General features: G+C 44.0%; 1 protein-coding gene and 1 non-coding gene across 2 annotated transcripts in view; one reads left to right on the forward strand and one right to left on the reverse strand.

Annotated features, from left to right (window-relative positions):
* The window catches only part of polg (polymerase (DNA directed), gamma), a 50,226-nt gene extending 28,833 nt beyond the window's left edge, over window positions 1-21,393 (reverse strand). Inside the window, exons 1-11 of the mRNA XM_078529992.1 lie at window positions 21,333-21,393; window positions 18,861-19,471; window positions 17,118-17,313; window positions 13,447-13,614; window positions 12,281-12,427; window positions 9,970-10,049; window positions 5,717-5,899; window positions 4,874-5,016; window positions 3,218-3,347; window positions 2,488-2,712; window positions 1,206-1,323 (exon numbers count right to left, since the gene is read on the reverse strand). Of these exons, the coding sequence (XP_078386118.1) occupies window positions 1,206-1,323; window positions 2,488-2,712; window positions 3,218-3,347; window positions 4,874-5,016; window positions 5,717-5,899; window positions 9,970-10,049; window positions 12,281-12,427; window positions 13,447-13,614; window positions 17,118-17,313; window positions 18,861-19,450 (1,980 nt within the window). The 5' untranslated portion in view covers window positions 19,451-19,471; window positions 21,333-21,393. The remainder of the gene's footprint in view (window positions 1-1,205; window positions 1,324-2,487; window positions 2,713-3,217; window positions 3,348-4,873; window positions 5,017-5,716; window positions 5,900-9,969; window positions 10,050-12,280; window positions 12,428-13,446; window positions 13,615-17,117; window positions 17,314-18,860; window positions 19,472-21,332) is intronic.
* Window positions 21,394-22,152: 759 nt separating this feature from the next.
* Window positions 22,153-22,224, forward strand: trnaw-cca (transfer RNA tryptophan (anticodon CCA)). The gene has a single exon. It is a non-coding gene; the product is annotated as a tRNA-Trp (tRNA).
* Window positions 22,225-22,427: the final 203 nt, after the last annotated feature.

Genomic DNA, 22,427 nt, shown 5'->3' on the forward strand with positions numbered 1-22,427 from the left:
GCCGAGGCACTAAACTCTGGCATTTTCTCCCAAAACCTCTCCAGCTCCCCCTCTTCCTTTAAGCAGCTCCTTAAAAACCAGCCCTTTGACTAAGCTTTTTCTGACCTACCTTAATAGCTCCTTATGTGGTTCTGTGACTCTTAATGCTCCTTTGAAGAGCCTTGGTTTGTTTAAAAGTGCTGTATAAATGTAAGTTGTTGTTGCTGATTCGGTATTTACCCAAACTCCACACATGGGTCGGGGTTTTCTGGCCTCGACATGGTGGAATCCGCCAAGGGAGTTTCAGTGGCCCAGCCAAAGGTCCATTGCTTTCAGCAGGGCTGGACGTTCCCTGTGAAAGGCAGGGATGGAAAATCCCGCCCATGCACTTTGCAACAGGATCACTCGGCAACCATCAGGAGTGGAAACCAAAAGTTGATTTGTTCTGACAAAAGGTCATCGAGCCAAAACGTTACCTGTTTCTCACTCCACAGATCCTGCCTGACTTACTGAGTCTCTGTTTTTGTTTCAGATTTCCAGCATCGACAGTATTTTGCTTTTGTATTTCTGATTTGTTCTAGCTTTAGCCCAGGGGCACTGAAAATAATGAAATGCTCACTGCTGCCCCTAACCAAGATAAGTTTATAGCAGGGAATAGCAATCGAACCGAGGCTTTTCAAAACTTGAAATTTCACAGTTTCAGTTTTGTGTGTAAAATATGGAACAGGTTGTGCTGATGTTTCTGAATTGGTCTTAGGCTTTTGATGAAAGCAAAATACTGCCGACGCTGTAAATCCAAAACAAAAACAGAAAACGCTGGAAAACTCAACAGAGATGGCAGCATCTGTGGAGAGAGAAACAGAGTTAATGTTTCAATCCATATGACTCTTCTTCAGAGCTTTTGATCTGGGTTATTGACTTTCACAGCAGACAATATAGGAACAGGAGTATATCATTCAACCTCATTCAATTAGGTCATGCCTGATCTATATCTCAACTTCATTTATTTATTTGAGCTCTATATCCTTTGAGACTCTTACCTTAGAATGGCACTAAGGGGGTTGGGGGGTCTCTTGATCTGGGGAACCAGGTATCACAACAGTCTGGGACAGGCCAGGTGGTCATTTCCTGTTTGACATTTTTGTATGTTCATATTGTATCCCACAGAAAAAAAATTGAATTATAGAATGCAACCAACTTCAATTGATATTTTTTCCCACTCTCACCATTTCCCACATACTATTCTCTGTCAGCGTGAACTCGTCGCTGACTGACATCTCCTGTTGCTCTGTTTGACCTCGCTCTTTCTTTTTGCAATGTTCCCTGTGCAACATCTCAATGGTTCTGCCAAAGAAAGAGCAAAAACTGAGATAGAAAAGAAAGCCTCCTCCCCCACCACTGCTGGTCATCTGAAATAAAACAGAAAATATACTGGAAAGACACAGCATGTCTGTGAGCAGTTGCAAAAGCACACTCAAGGTCAATGTTCTGGCTGGGAGGCTTTGTCAGAGGACAGCCCAGAATGGTGCGGGGGAGTGCTACTACAGGAGATAAAAATTACATATGAAGATGCTAACTGCAACAGCTACCTACAATTATATAGCGTCTTTAACGTCGTAAAACATCCCAAGGTGCATCACAGGACTGTTAACAAACAAAACTCAACACCGAGCTACATAAGGAGATATTAGGGCAGATGATCCTAAGTTTGGCCAAAGAGGCTGCTTTTAAGGAGCTTCTTAAAGGAGAGGGTGTTAAGGGAAATTTAGGGAAAGAATTCCAGAGTTTGGGTCTAGGCAGCTGAAGGCACGGCCACCAATGATGAAGCAAATAAAATAGGGGGTGCATGTGAGACCAGAATCTCGGGGTGGGGGGGTGCAGATAAATTGGAGGAGGTTAGAAAGAGAGAGAGGGGAGAGGCCAGTAAGAAATTTAAAAACAAGGATGAGAATTTTAAAATCTTGGTATTGCTCAACCGGGAACCGATGTAGTTCAGCAGCTACAGGGATGGTAAATGAACAGGTCTTGGTGCAAGTTATGGTTACAGGCAGCAGAAGTTTGGAAAAGCTTAAGTATATGGAGTGTGAAAGATGGGAGGCTGGTCAGGAGTCTGCTGGAATACTCAAAGTCAGAGATTTTTAAAAAAAATCATGACTGTTTTAAAAGGCAGTTAGTGGGTTTTTAAGGCCTGCAAGTAGGACCAACTGTTTGATGTCCTCAGAGTTCCCTCCTTATGTGAATCACTATGAGCCTAGGCTGCAGTTACTACATACTCCTCAGGAGTAAGAGCCCTGGTTAACTCTAGACCATTTAGATCAGCAGAAGCTGGAGATTGGAAATGGGTAGTTTTGCTCTGTTTGGTCCAATGTCACATTGGTTGGTGCTACAAACCCATCAGGAAAATCCTCTAAGTGCAACCAGGGAATAACAGTCATTTGACTGTCTAACATACTCCAGTCAGAGGAAACTGCTGACCACCTTATGTGGATAATAAAAGCTTTTACTTACTTGTATGGACAGAAGGATGTATCTGTGTCACTGGGGTTAGTTGGTAGGTTGTCCTTTCTTCCTGGGACCAGATAACCCCACCCATGGCTCTCTGAATAATGCAGTGGGAATCCATCCCAGGTCAAGCGCATCAGCTTCGGAGCGACCCTCATCTGGAGGCTAATGAGGCAGGGTCCTGGCAACCATTGTGCATCATTCCACTTCAGACATAGTTTCCGATACCATCTGCAACAGCACGGCAAGGAAATGGATTCAATACCATCTAATGTCTGGGTTTAACAGCTTTACCTTAGCTAACTAGGCTCCTCAACCTAAAACTGACCAAATTCAGCTTTCAACGTAATTTTCAAAGGTCCTTCATGCCGAGTTACAATGTTATTGGTAATGGTAACTGTCTATCGCTTTGCCCAAATGGTCATTCTTCATGTGTGAACTTAGAGAAATGAGTGTCAGTGGACATCACAGCCAAGTGGGGCCTTGTTAGCAACCAGTTTCCACACATACTGCACTTTCCAGAAGGGGCAAGTAGCCTGGCTCCTTTTCACATTCACTAACCCACGGACATGGACACCAATTAGAGCAGCTCTAAACCATAACGTCTGAGATCTGCTAATTTAACACAGACTAGGGATTGAACCTGTCAGCTCCCTGGTCCTTAAGATTTACAACCAAATTAGGCAATCGATGGAGCCACCGATGACAAGTTTATCCTTGAATATAGCCCACTGACCCTGGATGGCCTGGCAGGTGCTGTCTTCTCTTTGGAAGAAGACTGACTGTCTGATGCAGATTATTCAGGAGGGCTCTACCCTTGACAGCCTTCAACTCCGCCTCTTCTTCTTCTGAGGGAGGCCCTGGATCTGTAAGAAGATAACTGCAGTATCAGAAAAGTGACCTCAGGCGTAAATTAACAATGAAGTGCAGGATATTGCAAGAAGGCAGTGTGTTTCATGAGCAAACAGCAAATAAAAGAGCAAATAAATTTGTATTTATACTTTCTTTCATAGTCTCAGCCAGTGAAATACTTTTAAAATTTAGTCAGTGTTGGAAAGATGGGAAAGGTGACAGCAAATTTTCACACTGCAAGATCCCATAGACAGCAATGAGATAATGATCAGACAATCTGTTTTACTGATTTTGGTTGAGGGATAAATACTGGGAAAGACACTGGGGGAAATCCCCTGCTCATCTTCAAATAGCCCCATGGGGTCTTTTACATCAACCTGAGGGGGCATTCTGGACCTTTGATGGCACCCCTGACAACATGCTTATATCTCTGGAATAGGACTCAAACCCATGATCTTCTGACACAGAGGCAAGAGCACTACCAATGTGCCGAGGTTGACATTTTAACACATGGGAATTGGGTAACAAAGATCTAACCCAAAACAGATCAAATTCCATCCCTCAATAAACTCTATTTTTACCACATCTAGTCATTGAGCAACACAAGTGGAGGTGCACAGTAATGAAAAGGAAGATAGAGAGTTTACGGATGAACAATTCATCCTTGGCATCAACTGAAGACACACTGAATAGAGTTAGAATGCTGCTATACTCAAATTAATCATTCCATAATTCAACAACAACAGCTTGCATTTAAACAGTGCCTTTAACATGGTAAGGCATTCCATGAAGCTTCACAGGAATATTATCAGACAAAAATTGAATCAGAGCTAAAAAAAGAGATATTAGGGCAGGTGACTCAAAACTTGATTCCTAATTTATGTTGTCACTCAGGTGAAAGACCAAGGTTATGCTACAACAGAGAAGATGAGATAATATTGGTGAGGTAAGTCCAAGCTTGGGTTTTAAACATCTTTAGATTGCAGGATGACATGATTATTAAGAGGGATAAGGAGGTGTAGTTTTGTGAGAATAGGGGATGTTGCAATGAATCTTCATTTCAAAACAGTGGAGATGCAAGAAAATGTGAGTAGAATGGAGCACTCGTAGCCCAGGAGCAATAAGGAAGTAAAATGCTTCCCTTGTTGAAGTGCTTTATGCTTTGAAGTGCTGATTAGAGAAGCCATTCCGAAGAGGACACCCAGGTAAGACAAAGTTTGCTACACTGACATTATGGGTGTGGCAGTGGCCTCCTTTATAATGCCACAGGGGCAAAGCTTTCATTTTTGCACTGGAATTTTGACAAAGTCAACAGGACAGTCTCATTTTGTTCGAACCTTTCAAAGCAGAGAAGAATAGCAGATGAAAGCTTCCAACCACAGTCACTATCTGACCCTCATCAGATAGCATCATCCAGGTGCACTCTACACCACATTAACACTTAATATCCAGAACCTCTAAAGCCTAGTTTAATGGTTGTGTTAAGGTAGCAGACAAGGAACATCTTATCTGAATGCAGTGACTTCCAGAATTATCTAACCTTCCTCAAACTCTGCCACGGAACTGGAATTTGCAACTTCATTGGTGCTGATCAATCCTTTCTTCTTTTTCCCAGTGTTCTTCTTCTGTTTAAACTCTTGGGTGTCCCATTCAAGGTCCCACAACCAGGGATCATCTTTGTACCTGAAAATCAGGGAGATATAGAATAGGTGCATGATGACTACAAGACTCGCCTCACCCATCAGCCATACAATCACAGTAATGAGAAAGGGCCACCAGCTCAGTCCGTCCGAGGGGCCTCAGTCTGAACAATTTTGCAATATTTGGCCCCAAATTGAAATGTACATCTTTACTTTCTAATCAGTCAGTAATGCATCCAATTTCTCTTTGGATGCCTGCAGGACCATAGCCTATGCAGTGTTTACTGTATTTGGAAGCATCTCCCACTAGTTGACAAATGAAATTCAGAAAAGCAATTATTGTACTCGGACTTAGAAGGTTGACAGTCAAGCTCCAGTCTACATCTCAAAACATTCTACACAATGAATGACTTTGAAGTGCAGTGATTGATGTTATTTAGCCAAATGTCATTCAGTAACAGCAAAGTTTCACCCAGCTGGCAGAGGAAGGTTGGCCAAGAGTTGGGGAGAGCTCCCTTTCAAGGTTCCTCTTTAAATAGTACCATGAGATCTCTATATTCACCTGAACAGGCAGGCAAAGACTTGGTTTAACATCTCATCTGAAAAAGCAACAGCACAATCATGGAGCACTCCCTCAGTACAGCACTGAAGTGTCAGCCTAGACTACGCGTTCAAGCACTATAGAAAGTCCCACTTTATTGCTGAGGTTCTGGCAAGCAAATTTTTAAAATAAAGTAACGCACCTTTTGTCTTGGAGTAGCTGACAGGCATCATTGGCCAGGTTCATGAGAGACTGCTTCATCTCCCGTTGCAGCTCTTCATATGTATCCTGTGCCTCATCCTGGTATCGCTTCCAGTTGTGGTTTACAGGAAGGTAACACTGTCCCATCTCCAGCATACCAGCAAAGGTCACTGGGTGTGGGCACCTAATCAGAAAGGAGAAGGCACAGTTAGTGCTCTGTGTGATGCAGAGCAAGTCCACTACCCAGTGAGGAAGCAGCGTCCTTCACTGGAACTCTAGCTAGTGACATCTCCAGCTGTGGGCAATGTTGTTTACTCATTAACTGGATTGTCAGGTAAGCAATGAAACTCGACGGACCACCCGGCATCGACCTAGGCACCTGAAACGACAACGGCAAACTCTGCCCTGTCAACCCTGCAAAGTCCTCCTTATTAATATCTGGGGGGTAGTGCCAAAATTGGGAGAGTTGTCTCACAGACTAGTCAAGCAACAGCCTGACATAGTCATCCTCACGGAATCATACCTTACAGATAATGTCCCAGACACCACCATCACCATCCCTGGGTATGTCCTGTCCCACCAGCAGGACAGACCCAGGGAGGTGGTGACACAGCAGTATACAGTTAGGATGGAGTTGCCCTGGATCTACTCCAGGCCCCATGAAGTCTCATGGCATCAGGTCAAACATGGGCAAGGAAATCTCCTGCTAATTACCACGCACCACCCTCCCTCAGCTGATGAATCAGTGCTCCTCCATGTTGAGCACCACTTGGAGGAAGCACAGAGGGTGGCAAGGGCGCAGAATGCACTCTGGGTGGGGGACTTCAATGTCCATCACCAAGAGTGGCTCGGTGGCTCCATTACTGGCCGAGCTGGCTAAGCCCTAAAGGATCTAGCTGCTAGACTGGGTCTGCGGCAGGTGGTGAGGGAACCAACAGGAGGGAAAAACATACTAGGCCTCATCTTCACCAACCTGCCTGCCCGCAGATACATCTGTCCATGACAGTGTCAGTAGGAGTCACCACCTCACAGTCATTGTGCAGACGAAGTCCCACCTTCACACTGAGGATACCCTCCATCGTGTTGTGTGGCACTACTACCATGCTAAATGGGATAGATTTGGAACAGATCCAGCAACTCAAACTAGGCATCCATGAGGTGCTGTGGGCCATCAGCAGCAGCGGAATTGTACTCAAACACAATCTGTAACCTCATGGCCCGGCATATCATCCACTCTACCATTACCATCAAGCCAGGGGGGTCAACCCTGGGTTCAATGAAGAGTGCAGGAGCGCATGCCAGGAGCAGCACCAGGTAAATCCAAAAATAAGCTATAACACAGGACTACCTGCGTGCCAAACAGCATAAGCAGCAAGTGATAGACAGGGCTATCCCACAACCAACTGATGGGATCTAAACTCTGCAGTCCTGCCACATCCAGTTATGAATGGCGGTGGACAATTAAACAACTCACTGGAGGAGGAGGCCCCACAAATATCCTCACTCTCAATAATTGGGGAGCCCAGCACATCAGTGCAAATGATAAGGCTGAAGCATTGACTACAATCTTCAGCCAGAAGTGCCAAGTGGATGATCCATCTCAGCCTCCTCCGGAGGTTCCCAGCATCACAGGTGCCAGTCTTCAGCCAATTTGATTCACTCCATGTGATATCAAGAAACGGTTGAAGGCATTGGATAGTGCAAAGGCTACGAGCTCTGACAATATTCCGGCAATAGTACTGAAGACTTGTGTTGCGCCCCTAGCCAAGCTGTTCCAGTATAGCTACAACACTGGCATCTACCCAGCTATATGGAAAATTGCCCCCAGTTATGTCCTGTGCACTAAAAGCAGGACAAATCCAACCCAGCCAATTACCGTCCCACAGTCTACTCTCGATCATCAGTAAAGTAATGGAAGGGGTCATCAACAGTGCTATCAAGTGGCACTTGCTTAGCGATGACCTGTTCACTGATGCCCAGTTTGGGTTCCGCCAGGGCCACTCAGCTCCTGAGCTCATTACAGCCTTGGTTCCAACATGGACAAAAGAGCTGACCTCCCAAGGTGAGGTGAGAGTGACTGCCTTTGACATCAAGGCCGCATTTGACTGAGTGTGGCATCAAGGAGCCCTAGCAAAACTGGAGTCAATGGGACTCAGGGGGAAAACTCTCCGCTGGTGGGAGTCATACCCAGCACAAAGGAAGATGGTTGTGATTGTTGGAGGTCATTCATCTCAGCTCCAGGACATCACTGCAGGAGTTCCTCAGGGTAGTGTCCTAGGCCCAACCATCTTCAGCTGCTTCATCAGCAACCTCCCTTCCATCATAAGGTCAGAAGTGGGAATGTTTGCTGATGATGATGGTACAATGGGCAGCATCATTCACAACCCCTCAGATACTGAAGCAGCCCATGTCCAAATGCAGCAAGACCGGGACAATATCCAGGCTTGGGCTGACAAGTAACATTCGCGCCACACAAGTGCCAGGGAATGATCATGTCCAACAAGAGAGAATCTAACCATCGCCCTTTGACGTTCAATGGCATTACCATCACTGAATCCCCCACTATCAACATTCTGGGGGTTAACATTGACCAGAAACTGAACTGGACTAGCCATATAAATACTGTGGCTACAACAGCAGGTCAAAGGCTAGAAATCCTACGACAAGTAACTCACCTCCTGACTCCCCAAAGCCTGTCCACCATCTACAAGGCACAAGTCAGGAGTGTGTTGGAATACTCCCCACCTGTCTGGATGAATGTAGTTCCAACAACGCTCAAGAAGCTTGACACCATCTGGAACAAAGCAGCCCGCTTGATTGGCACCACATCTTCAAACATTCACTCCCTCCACCACTGACGCACAGTAGCAGTGTGTGTCTACAAGATGCACTGCAGGAATTCACCAAGGCTCCTTAAACAGCACCTTCCAAACCCACGGCCACTACCATCTAGAAGGACAAGGGCAGCAGATAGAGATGGGAACAACACCAGTCCTGCATTAGGTGGTGCCTTTAGTGTTCTTATACAGTATCACTGTTTCAGCAGATGTTACATAGGGAGGTAGGGTGACAGTCACTATTGCCCTGTGACTGGCCTACACTGGCTGATGGTCAGAAAGGGAACCAAAGATAAGTCAGTCATTCAGAAACTTACTAGCCTGGATGGAAGATTGGCTGGCTGGCAGAAACAGAGAGTATGCATGAATGGGTGTTTGTCAGATTGGCAGGGTGTGACTAACGGAGTCCCGCAGGGGTCTGTACTGGGCCTCAACTTTTGACAATTTACATCAATGACTTAGATGAGGCGAGCGAAGGCATGGGAGCTAAATTTGCAGACAACACCTAGATAGGTAGGAAGGTATGCTATGAAGAAGACATAAGGAGTTGGCAGAGGGATATAGACAAGTTGAATGAGTGGGCAAAAATCTGGCAGATGGAGTATAATGTGGGAAAATGTGAAGTTGTTCACTTTGGCAGGAAGAATAAAAAAAAGCAGAGAATTATTTAAACAGAGAACAACTGCAGAATTCCGAGGTGCAGAGAGATCTAGATGTCCTTGTGCAAGAGTCACAAAAAGTTAGTATGCAGGTACAGCATATAATCAAGGAGGCTAATGGAATGCTACCCTTTATCATGAGAGGAATTGAACATAAAAGTAAGGATGTTATGCTTCAGTTATACAGGGCATTGGTGAGACCGCATCTTGAATACTATGTGCAGTTTTGGTCTTCTTATTTAAGGAAGGATGTAAATGCGTTGGAGTTGGTTTAGAGGAGCTTTACTAGTTTGGTAACTGGAATGAGTGGGTTGTCTTATGAGGAGGGGTTGGACAGGCTGGGCTTGTTTCCACTGGAGTTTAGAAGAGTGAGGGGTGACTTGATTGAAGTATATAAGATCCTGAACGGTCTTGACAAGGTGGACGTGGAGAGTTTCCTCTTGTGGGCAACTCCAGAACTAGGGGGCACTGTTTTAAAATTAGGGGTCGCCCTTAAAGGACAGAGATGAGAAGACTTTTGTTCTTTCAGAGAGTTGTGTGACTTTGGAATTCTCTGCCTCTGAAGGCAGTGGAAACGAGGTCATTGAATATTTTTAAGATAAGTCGATTCTTTTTAGGCAACAGAATCAAAGGTGGTAGATGGGAATGTGAAACTTGAAACACAAACAGAGCAGCCATGATCTTATTGAAAGGCAAAACAAGCTTGAGGGGCTGAATGACCTACTTCTGCTCCTATTTCATATGTTCGTATGACTCACCTGTCGAGAAAGAGCGGAAGCTCCTCACAAAACACCTCATAAGTAGCTTTAACATCAAGTGCACAGTATTGCATCAGCTCCTATCACCAGTGAAATAAAAGGGCAAATCACATTGGAATATTAAACACAAGTTGAGGTATTAAAAATAAAGCAATTGTCATAAAAGATAAATTGTCTGCCTGGGTTTTTCCAGGCTCATCCTATGGAAATTCAGTTCTGGATACCTCGTTTTAGCTGAGAATGTGGGACACTTGAGCAGGCAAAAACAGATTAAAATTGATATAATTGTTTGTCGCATTACAGACAAAATACTTCAATTAATTATCATGAAGTACATTATTATTACGTAGGCAAATGTGACAGCAAAGTTTCAGACAGCAAGAATCCACAATCAGTAAAAAAATTATTGCTCAGATAATCTGTTGATCTGTTGAAGGAACATTGGCCACAAATGCTGGTAAAACTCCCTGCTCTTAATGCCAAGGGATCATTAACATCTAATTGAGCAGACAAACAGAGCCTAAGTTTGACTTTCCATCGGAAAGGCAGCAGCTCAGACAATGCAGCACTCCCTCAGCACTGCAATGAAGTGCCATCCTAGATTATGTCCTGGAGTGGGGGTGCCAACCCACAACATTTGGACTCAGAAGAACATGTTATCTACTGAGCCAAGTTAACAAGGTATCAGTTACAATGCTCTGTGATCGGTACAGTTTTTCCAAGAAGCCCTGGAACTCAGAAGTTTTTCTACAAACAGGCTCTTGGAAAGCATGATCAGCAGAGAATACATTACCGGGGCAGAGGGCATTGGACTTACGGTTCAAAATATCCATTTCTCAATCTTGCCCGATTACAGTGTTGGTCCTCAGACAGTACCTCACTACTGCATGGGCATTAGTCCTTCTTTGGAATTGGGAGTGGGGGAAAAGGAGAAATTCTGGTGACGACAAATGCCCTGCAGTCAAAAGTTCACCAGGCAACAGCATTCACAGCCCACGACAAGTGTGCAAACATCGGTGTCACAGCCCATCATGCAGAACACTCAGTCGATAGCATAACACAAGCCCTCAGGCCATTCTGAAGCTGTGACCGGCTACTGTTTACAAAGGAGCCATTTATGGGATGCATGCCAGCCACTCCCCTTTGGCATCACCATGAAGTGATGTAGCAGGAAGGATCTAGCAGGTTGCCAAAGAAAAATTACTTTAAAAATAAACTTTATATTGAAGTATTTACATTTTAAATGTGACAAGAAGGAAAATTTGAGCCAAGGCTGACACAGAAGAGGCAGTTTCTAAGAAATATAGAAACTAGGAGCAGGAGTAGGCCATTCGGCCTTTCGAGCCTGCTCCACCATTCATTGTGATCATGGCTGATCCTCTATCTCAACGCTATATTCCTGCTTTCTCTCCATACTCCTTGATGCCCTTAATATCCAAAAATTTATCAATTTCTTTCTTGAATATACTCAGTGACCTGGCCTCCACAGCCTCTGTGGGAGAGAATTCCACAGGTTGACCACCCTCTGAGTGAAGAAATTATTCCTCATCTCAGTCCTAAATGGCCTGCCCCGTATCCTGAGACTGTGGCCCCTGGTTCTAGACTCCCCAACCAGGGCAAACATCCTCCCTGCATCCAGGAATAGACACATATCTATAAATGTCAGAAGGTTTTGTTTAAACACAACACTTTGTATTTACATAGTGCCTTTTAAGGTAGTAAAACATTCCAAAATGTTTCACAGGTACGTTATTAAACGGATACCAATAACTGAGAGCTTGGTGAAAGAAGGAGGTTTTATGGAGTCTTAAAGGAAGAAAGAGAGGTAGAGAGAGACAGAGAGGTTTAGAAAGTGAAATCCTGGCTTAGGCCAGGTCTTGGTAGCTGAAGGCACAGCCACCAATGTTGGAGAGATTAAAAATGGGGACACTGAAGAGGCCAGAATTGGAGAAACACAGATACAGAATCACAGAGTGCAGAAGAGGCCCTTCGGCCCATCGAGTCTGCACCGACACGTGAGAAACACCTGACCTACCTACCTAATCCCATTTACCAGATACATTGGAAGGCTGAAAGAGGTTACAGAGATAGGGAGGGGCGAGGCCCTGGAGGGATATGAAAACAAGGATGAGAATTTTAAAATCAAGGCATTCGTAAATTAATTTATTGAAATGTATAATTCCAATGTCACTAATTTTTATTATATACATAATAAAGCAACTTCAAAACAGTAATTTTTTTAGATCCTTTGCTACAGTGTGTGCTATGCTATAAAATGAGACAGTAATCAGCGGTCTATTTGTTGTTGTACCTGGAAGTTCTCCCGAACATCTTTCATTGTGCCTTTGATGAAAATCTCACGAGCCTCCTTCTCGAGAGGCTTTCCCCCCACATAAAGTGCGTGGACATCAGGGAGGTTATTGATGCTGCTTATGTTTACCCAGTCCCAGGCTCCAATCTGCAACAAGAGTGGTACAAACACGGGCAAATATGTCTATTTCCGATCCAATATTTTATAATGAATTCCACTAAACTTTGAGCCCACTGATAACAGGGGATAGAAACACACATCAATGGATATCACTGAATCAGAGTGCCCAAGCCCCATTTATAGTCCACTTCAGTAAGCAGGTACCTCCTCCTCTCCAACTTACAACCACAAACACACTAGATTATAAAGTCCCTGAAGTTGCCTCACCTCATCAAGGCCACTTAGCAAAAGACCTGCGACTCTCAGTGTCTGCCATGATAGAATACTGTCTCTGGACCTTCAGTCCATTTATTAAACTGATATTCCTCCTCAGAGTACCCTTTATGGCTGCCGAAATGAAGTTCACATTTATCTTCTAGTGATGTGTGTTCCTTACCCAGCCTATGGGCACATATTAAATTACCATCTAATCTGAATATAACATCTACTAAGGCGCTGGAACGCTTAATGCCACAGAGCACAGATGCAGATTGAGTTCCACTCTGAATGCTATCCTACGTGGAGGTGATAATGGAGGATGTAGGAACTCAAGCAGAAAGAAGGGGATCTGAGGGCAACAACTGAATGGCTCCTGGCACTTCCACCAGAGGGCATTGGCACCAGTAGCTTGAAATAGGTGCATATGTGCCCTCTGAATGAAGAGAGGATAAAAATTACACAAAAATGGAGGAAACGCATCTAAAAACAAAAGTACCTCCATAAAGGACAGAAATTTACCTAAACACCCCTCTTTAAAGATACAAAGTTAAGAAGTCAGGAAACCCTATAGGAAGGGTGATGTGTCACCTGGGAGGCACAGCGGGTATAAATACTTCACCTACAGATGGACTATATAGATGACTGTTCCATGTTCTGTTCTTGACATGGCACAAGGATTTAAATCACTTGTCATTTTCCTTTCACTTTATCTTTTGCTCAAGATTTTGATTATTACCATACCTTTGTTTTTAAAGTCGATGAACATGAGGCTATTTTGTGGTTCTTACCCCTGGACCCCTGGGCTTGTAGTTAGTCCGTTTAATGTGCTGCTTTACTTCTTCCAGGCCTTTCCTCTTCCCTTTTTTACTTGCCATCCAGAGGCTGCGCTGGAAGCCAGTCAGGCCAGAAATAGCCATGTGCAAGCTCATTGTGTCCAGAAAACGTAGCCCTGTCCTCTGCAGAGAGAGAGTGAACAGAGTTCACATTCCGCGAGCAGTTAGACACCAATCCAAAGAATACAGTCACACAGAAAAAGCATAAAGTGACCAGGGAGCAAGCGGGGGAGATAGGGAGAAACAGGGAGCAAGAATGAAGGAACTAGCAAGAGCGTGAGGAAACTCTCAATCAACTGCTTAGGGACCATAAATATAAAATAGTCAATAATAAATCCAATGGAGAATTCAGGAGAAACTTCTTTATCCAGGGATTGGTTTGAATGTGGACCTCGCTACCGCAAGTAGTTCAGAGTAGCACCAACCTATTTAAGGGGAGGCTAGATAATACATGCAGGAGAAAGGAACAGGAGGATATGCTGATAGGGTCAGATGAAGGTGGCTGGGAGGAGGTTTGTGTGGAGCATGAATGTTGGGCTGAATGGTCTGCTTCTGCATTATAAACACTATGTACAATGTAATTCTCCTCCTACTTCAATTGTGAGCTCAACTTATCTATTCTGCATTAAAAACTTTACATTTAATGGATTCCCTAATTACAAAACCTTACTTCTTTTTGTCACACTTGTGGGCCAACTTTTCCTCAATACAAATCCTATTTGCACATTCATGCTGAAACTACCAATGTAAATTTCTTACTATTATACTTTCCAGCCAGTGGTTGTCGATGTCAAATTTGAACTCCTCAGCCTGTACTGCAGAGAAGCTCATTTGTTCCAATCAACTGTACATCTCTGTTTCCCAAACTGTGATAAGTTTTACAATTTAATTTTAAACAAGCAACACAACATCAAACAGTTATATAAAAATAAGGACACTGCTGATGGCTTTGACATGGGAACTAAGATAAATCTGCGTGTCCTGATATCCACACCTTCGTTGTCACCTATTATTACTCTTGGTCTTGACTCTCCATGCATAATGCCACGGGAGACTGACTAGTAACAAAAATTTAATCTTATATCTTACATCTCCTTTCCACAACAATTTGGATGAATAATCATCAAACTGAAACATTTAATCTGTTTTTCTCTCCACAGATGCTGCCAAACCTGCTGAGCACATCCAGCATTTTCGGTTTTAATTTCAGATTTTTAGCATCCGCAATACTTTGCTTTTGTCATATGGTTGCTGGGCACTCTCTGGAAGCTTGCCCACGTGGCTGTTATTAATGAGCTTGGGCAAAGCTATTGAACCGTAAAGAATACTACAGCTGATCCTGATCATCAAAGGAGGGCTAAGTAACTAAAGGGAAAATAAAATATGAAAGTAAACTAGCGAGAAATATAAAAACGGATTGTAAAAGCTTCTATCGATATGTAAGAAGGATAAGACTAACAAAGACAACGTGGGCCCATTACAGGCAGAGACGGGAGAATTTATAATGGGGAATAAGGAAATGGCGGAGAATCTAAACAAATACTTTGTGTCTGTCTTCACGGAGGAAGATACAGTAATCATCCCAAAAATAATAGAGACAAGGGGCTAGTGAGCATGAGGGACTAAAAGAGATTAATATTAGTAAAAATGTAATGCTGGAGAAACTAATGGGACTGAAAGTTGATAAATCCCCTGGGCTGGATGATCTACATCTCAGAGTGTTGAAAGAGGTGGCGGCTGTAGAGATAGTGGGTGCAGTGGTGATCATCTTCCAAAATTCTCTAGATTCTGGAACAGTTCCTGCAGATTGGAAGGTTGCAAATGCAACTCCACTATTTAAGAAAGGAGGGAGAGAGACCTGTTAGCCTGATGTCAGTAGTAGGGAAATTGCTCGAGTCTATTTTAAAGGATGTGATAACTGGACACTCAGAAAATATTGGTAGGATTGGGAAAGAGTCAAAATGGATTGATCATGTTTGACAACTCTGTTGGAGTCTTTTTGAGGATATAACTGGCAGAATAAATAAGAGGGAACCTGTGGATGTGGTGTATTTGGATTTTCAGAAGGCTTTTGATAAGGTCCCACACAAGAGCTTAGTAAACAAAATTAGAGCATGAGGCTGGGGATAATATACCGACATGGATTGAGAATTGGTTAACAGACCGAAAACAGAGAGCAAGAATAACCGGGTCATTCTCAGGCTGTGACTACTGGGGTACTGCAAGAATCAGTGCTTGGGCCCCAGCTATTCACAATCTATATCTATGATTTGGATGTGGGGGCCAAATGTAACATTTCCAAGTTTGCTAATGACACAAAACTAGGTGGGAATGTGAGTTATGAGGAGAATGCCAAGAAGCTTCAAGGGGATTTAGACAGACTAAGTGAGTGGGCAAGATGGAGTATTATGTGGAAAAATGTGAAGTTATCCACTGTGATAGGAAAAACAGAGAAACAGAGTATTTCTTAGGTGGTGAGAGATTGTGAAGTGATGTCCTGGTTCATGAGTCACTCAAAGATAACATGCAGGTGCAACATGCAATTAGGAAGGTAAATGGTGCGTTGACCTTTATTACAAGTGGATTTGAGGACAGGAGTAAAGACATCTTGCTGCAACTGTATAAGACCATAAGACATAGGAGCAGAAATTAGGCCATTCGGCCCATCGAGTCTGCTCCGCCATTCAATCATGGCTGATAAGTTTCTCAACCCCATTCTCCTGCCTTCTCCCCATAACCTATAAGACCATAAGACATAGGATAGAGCCTTGGTGAGGCCGCACCTGGAGTATTGTGTACAGTATTGGTTCCTTACCCAAGGAAGGATATACTTGCCATTGAGGGAGTGCAACGAAGGTTCACCAGATGATCCTGGGATGGCAGAAATGTCCTATCAGGGGAGATTGAGGAGACTGGGCCTCTATTCTCTAGAGTTTAGAAGAATGAAAGGTGATCGCATTGAAACATACAAAATTCTTCCAGGGCTTAAACGGGAAGGATGTTTCCCCTGGTTGGGGGGTCTAGAACCACAGAGGACACAGTCTCAGAATAAGGGGTTGGCCATTTAGGACTGAGATGAGGAGGAATTTCTTCGCTAAGAGGTTGGTGAATCTTTGGAATTCTCTTCCCTAGAGGGAGTCTCAGTCTGAGTATATTCAGGACAGAGATCAATAGATTTCTAGATATTAAAGACATCAAGGGATAAGGAGATGGTTCAGGAAAATGGTGTTGAGATAGAAGATCAGCCATGATCTAGTTGAATGGCACAGCAGGCTCGAGGGGCCAAATGGCCTACTCCTGCTCCTATTTCCTATATTCCCCTCACTTGACACCAGACACTTTCCACACAGCAATCAGCAACAACAACCCAGGATGTTGTTTTTCTCCCTCTTTGGACCAGGACAGCTGAGGGTTGTAAGTGTACCCATATCCACAGCCTGACTGCTCAGGACAATCTAAGATCGCGGGTTCTTTTTGTCTAAGCGTTACATTTAGACCCTTCACGAGATAATCCTGTGGCAAGAATCCTTCCAGCACCTTCTTCCATCAACATCTCGCTCCGAACATGATGTTGACAAAACATATTGAAAATTCAGTGAAGACCATGTATCAATTAGTTGACTCACCTTCATCAAGTACTGCTCTTTGACCCTTGCTCTGTCATAGCTGACATTGTGGCCAATGACCAGTCTCTCTGGCCACTTGCCTTTCGGTGAACGGGTGGAGTTTGCAGTTGTCTCCAGAGGAATCAGGTCGGCCAGGGTCAGCTGACTGGACCAGGTGTAACGCTTCTCAATGAGACGCTTACTGCACCAGGAGTACCTGCGGAATAGGTAAGATTATTGTAAAATCCTGTCTGAACGCAAGACAGCTTTGCACATCACGCATTATATTCATGGCCTTACTTTCTCCCCTCTCAGGATGCTAACTCTTGCTGGAGTACAAAACCATGGACATTGTCTGCAATCAAACACCTCCTCTAAATGTATAATCTTTAATTACAAGGGGCATATGGGAGATGTTTGTAGGGTTAGTACACTTGATTCCCTGTCAAGCCACACACCAACATCAAAAGGGGTGTAGGGGTAGGGGACACCAGAGTCCCACAATTCTCCAACTCCAAGTAGCTGGTTGTGCACACCCGCGGCCAGAGCCCGGGATTTCGACTCAGCAGTCGTGCAAAACTAAGTGAGGGGCCCATCAGCTTTGGCTGGTTCAGTGTGGGGACATAACTGCTTCTAAGTGCATGAAGGCTGAGAACAGCAGATGAGGCAGAAGAATCCTAAGAAGTTAGTAGGACAATAGCTCAGAAGGCGGAGACCTGCAAGGTGTGCGACACATCCAGAGCACTGTCATCGCGCTTAGCAGGCAAGTGGCCAGTCACCTGTGAAGAGTCTGGGGTCTCACACAGTTTTAGTCCTATGGTTAGTCACGGAAAGTCATAGCCAAATGAAACTTACCATGACAGCAAATCTCCTGGTAAGAGTAGCTACAAGCGGTTCGGGAGGACAAAGCTAGACAGAGTGTCAACATTTGACCATTGTGGGCATCATGTTTGAATATGTTTATAGTTTCTGGCTAGCAGAAGCCCTGCCTGACACTCTATTTACTGGGTAACAGTCGCAAATAAATGAGTGGGACAGTGAATTGACCTTTGATCCTGATTTCTTATCAAACCCAGATTGATAAGAATGAAATAAAAGCAAAAAACTGCGGATGCTGGAAATCCAAAACAAAAACAAAAATACCTGGAAAAACTCAGCAAGTCTGGCAACATCTGCGGAGAGGAAGCTTGTCCTGCTTGCTACCCTTAATTAGCACATTCCTTAGATAATATCACCACCTTCAACACCTCTTTGCCCTTTTGTCTGTGACATCTTTTGGTTATCTCCACCTATCACTGGCTCTACTTGTCACACACCCCCCTCAAACCAGCTCATAGTTCACCTCTCTTCTATTTTTACTTAGTTCTGTTGAAGGGTCATTCGGACTCGAAACATTAACTGTGTTCCTCTCCACAGATGCTGCCAGACTTGCTGAGTTTTTCTGGGTATTTTTGTTTTTGTTTTGATAAGAATGAAAGTCTTATTTATTGATTGTAAGGATCCTATGTGAAATGATTTGGTCAGTCTCAATGTAATTCCTAATCAGCCCACTGTTTAAATAAAGTCCTCTAATTAGCAATAAGTTGGCAATGAAACTGCAAGAGATCATGAGATGAGCTCTTCCAAGACTGGAGGTTAGACAGCTTTACTCTGTATCTAACTAGTGATGTGCTTACCAAGAGCTACTACAAAGTAGAAAAAGGTTTCATTTCTGACCAGAGAGCATAAAATTCGACTCTCGCTCATTTATGTCTAAGTTCTTACCAGGCACTTGGAGAGACAGCTACTGCTAACGTTGGACATTGGCCCTCAGATATGCACACCTCCACATCAAAAACCAGTGCCTGGTCATCAGGAAAATTCACAGGCATTGTTTGTCCACCAAGATCATACTTTGTCCAGCCAGCTGCCCAGGTCCATTCTGAGGGCATTTCAGGGAGGTCACACTGCAGGAGGTCATTGGCTGCCTCCAAATAAGGGAGGCTTTGATTCTGAGCAAGGATACGAAAATGCTCATCAATGTTACTGCCATACATTTTGGGCAGCTGCAGATCCACATCGGGCAGTATGGAGGTTTCCTTGTCCCAGAGGTCATGAGATTTCAGGTGCTCAATGCTCTTCTGGACTGCCTCCTCCGAGTAATCAGCCTGGATATCTCCAAAGATCTGTTGATGGAGACCAAAGGACAGCATCTGAATATTTAATGGATTCACACGGATCCGGGTTTTTTTGTGATCGGCACACTCCTTTGGGTTGCCACGTACAGTAGAGGTGTTGGCCCATCTTGATATGGTGACCCTCCATTTTGGGAGTAACACTGCCAGTGATGTCCTCTTCAATAACAGATGGTTCATTCTATTCCTCTCTCATCATTCCTATGGTGCAAAAATTGGGAAAGGGCTCAAGGTGAACAGGTTTTACTCTACACATCATACAAACATAGAAACACAGAAAATAGCAACAGGAGTAGTCATTCAGCCCTCCGAGCCTGCTTCACCATTCGACATGATCATGGCTGATCCTCTATCCCAACGCAGTACTCCTGGGCTCTCCCCATACCCCTTGACACCTTTAAAATCCAGAAATCTATCTATTTCCTTCTTAAATTCCATTCCATTCTCAAATGAAATGAAAAAAAGCAAAATAAAACCTGAAAATAATCAAAATGCTTTGTCTTCTTGCCACACAGACAGTTTGAAGGCCTGTAGTTGGAATAATCTTTATGCATCTTTCCCCCAGTTGCTGCTAAATGGAGAAGCAATGGTACAATTAAAAATTATGCTGAAAACAGAGACATGTTGTCTTGCAGTCATCAATACAACTGCAAGAATACCATCAATTTATACCACTGAAGACAAGGGTGCTGGTTGGACAGCAAGTCAACTCTGATTGGCTGAGACATTGTCATGGAGAAAGCAACAGGGAACTATAAGATCCCCAGCTCCCAGGTAATTTTTAAAAAGTGGAATGCTTGAACATATTCCTTTTGTTTGCAGAGAATAGGTCCCTGCGTATCGATGTATGTCACTTCTAGCAAACGTAAATGAGTGTACGAGCTTGGCTGATTATCTTAAATGAGTTGTTCGTGCAGCTATTAGCACAATTCAGGATTGTTCAACAAGTGCTGCCCAATCATGGAATCACATCCAACAGGAGACTTACCAACCAATCAGCACCCTTTTCTCCTCTTAGCATAAATTGCTGTGTGTTTGAAATTTGGCATTATTGCATTCGTCCTTATGAATGCAAGACAAAAAGCTTCAGCAACATGTCTCACTTTTAATTTGAATATTGCTGAAAAGAAACTATCATAAATTAATAATGGCACTCTACCAACCTGACAGCTCACCCTTAATGATCACAATCTAAACTTCATTGATCAACTGCTACCCCTCGTATAGTACAGGAGGGATACGCAATGCCTTTCGCCACTAAGCAAATTCCCCTCAGGTACTGGTGGAACACAGAACATTGGGCAGCTTCCCCAGTGTAAGGAAGGATGACTCAATCTGGGTTGCCCTCAAGCAGCAGCAGAGCACTAGGAGCTTGTCTTCTACACCTCTCAGAACTGGGGATGATGTATGATGCAAGGAGACAGGGTCAAAAATAAATATAAGCTGTGGGCCCAGCAGTGATTCAGACGGTTGCATTCAGACATGGCAGGTTTCAAAAATGAATACCGTATTCAAGAAGTTTTATCAAACTCTGATCAATCTCATATATCCCCAAATGTCATTAATTCCTCACCTCATTTAGTATTCCCAGCCAAGTTTTGAATTAGACAGTCCTTATTTTGAACTGTCCTAAAACATCCAAAACATTAAGCTAGACAGCAAAAATCTATTTTTTTCCCCAAAATAGAAGCCTTTTTCCCACTTCTCTTGAAGCCTCGCATAACGGGTTTCAATAGTTATTGGGGTTTGAAAATAATTTTAATTAGGAGCAAAAATATTAGTACCACCCCCAAGTTCTGACCACCCAGTTTGCCCCTCTTTAATCTTGGTTGCCCTTTCCACCTTTGTTCCTGGCACCCTGCAACCCATTGCCAATCCCCCTCACTCCCTAACCCCCTCTGCCCATAATCCTCCCCAACATCTGGTTTTAGCCTTGGCAATGATGCTGCACCCCAGCCCCGAGAGAAGCGCCTGAATTTGCCCCTCCTGTGCCAAGTAAAGCCCGGGCCGCATTCTAACCGACCTCAAGCCAAATTCCCCTCTACTCGGGAGGGAAACGTACCTACCTGAATCCTGTGCAGGTAGCTGGGGAAGGAGGGGTGGGGGGGGGGTCACTACTTTAGCCAGTCCCTGAAATAAAAGTTGGGAATTCAGTGATTAATTTGAAGAAAAGAAAAGTGCATTCAATTCACTATAAATTACGTTGTTTTTATTGCATTCGTTGCAAATGTTACGCAACTGCGATACTCATTCGGTTTTTGGCTTAAACTCATCTATTTTGGTGCGTGTCACCCTGTAGAATAAAAGCTGCCTTTCGGCGGGTTGGCAATCAGCCTGAGTCTGGTTCCTGACTTTCCTCTCGGGTCCGCTGACCATAGTCTCACAGGCACAATGAATGATACACACACCTGTCTCGTAAGCAAACTGCAGCCACCTGAACACAGGCACAATCGTAACACTGAATTCTGCCCCAATGCAAAGAAGGAAAGGAAATGATGGTCAAGGGGTAAAAGTGTTGCGAGCCTCTCGCCACACTGCCATCTACCGGACTGTGAAGAGCACAACTCAAACAGTCACAGTGTTAGTAAGAGTATTATGGAAATACAAAGTCTGCTCCTGTAAAGATTTAAAAAAAAAACAGGCTGATGGGTCAGTTGTAGATTTTTCTTCAATGGGGTGTGGCCGTCGCTGGCTAGGTCAGCATTTATTGCCCATCCCTAATTGCCCTTGTGAAGGCGGTGGTGAGACTCCTTGCGGAATGCGCCTTTGCAAAGAAGGTCCAGAAAGTGGTTATTGTCGAGGTTCATCCCGAGCAGATTCGTGACCCAGGACTCTGTGCTCTACGGGACGCACACCCAGACAAACATCAACTGCAGCTGGATGGGCTTGTGGCGCAACGGTAGCGCGTCTGACTCCAGATCAGAAGGTTGCGTGTTCAAATCATGTCAGGCTCAAAAAGATTTACTGCTCAAGTGGCAAAATGATTACAGATATAAAAAAAATCAACTGCAGCTGGAGGATCATCAGCTCGGAGAAAGACGCTCTTTGGTCTGCCCAGCACAGTGCAAAGGATTGTCCATGAATGAGTGTTGCAGACTGGCATGTTCCAAGGTCCAGGGCTACATGCTGAGGGATGCACTAACACTTGGGGCAGGGG

The sequence above is a fragment of the Cetorhinus maximus genome, chromosome 26, assembly GCF_964194155.1.
Source record: "Cetorhinus maximus chromosome 26, sCetMax3.hap1.1, whole genome shotgun sequence".
Classification (NCBI taxonomy): Eukaryota; Metazoa; Chordata; class Chondrichthyes; order Lamniformes; family Cetorhinidae; genus Cetorhinus; species Cetorhinus maximus.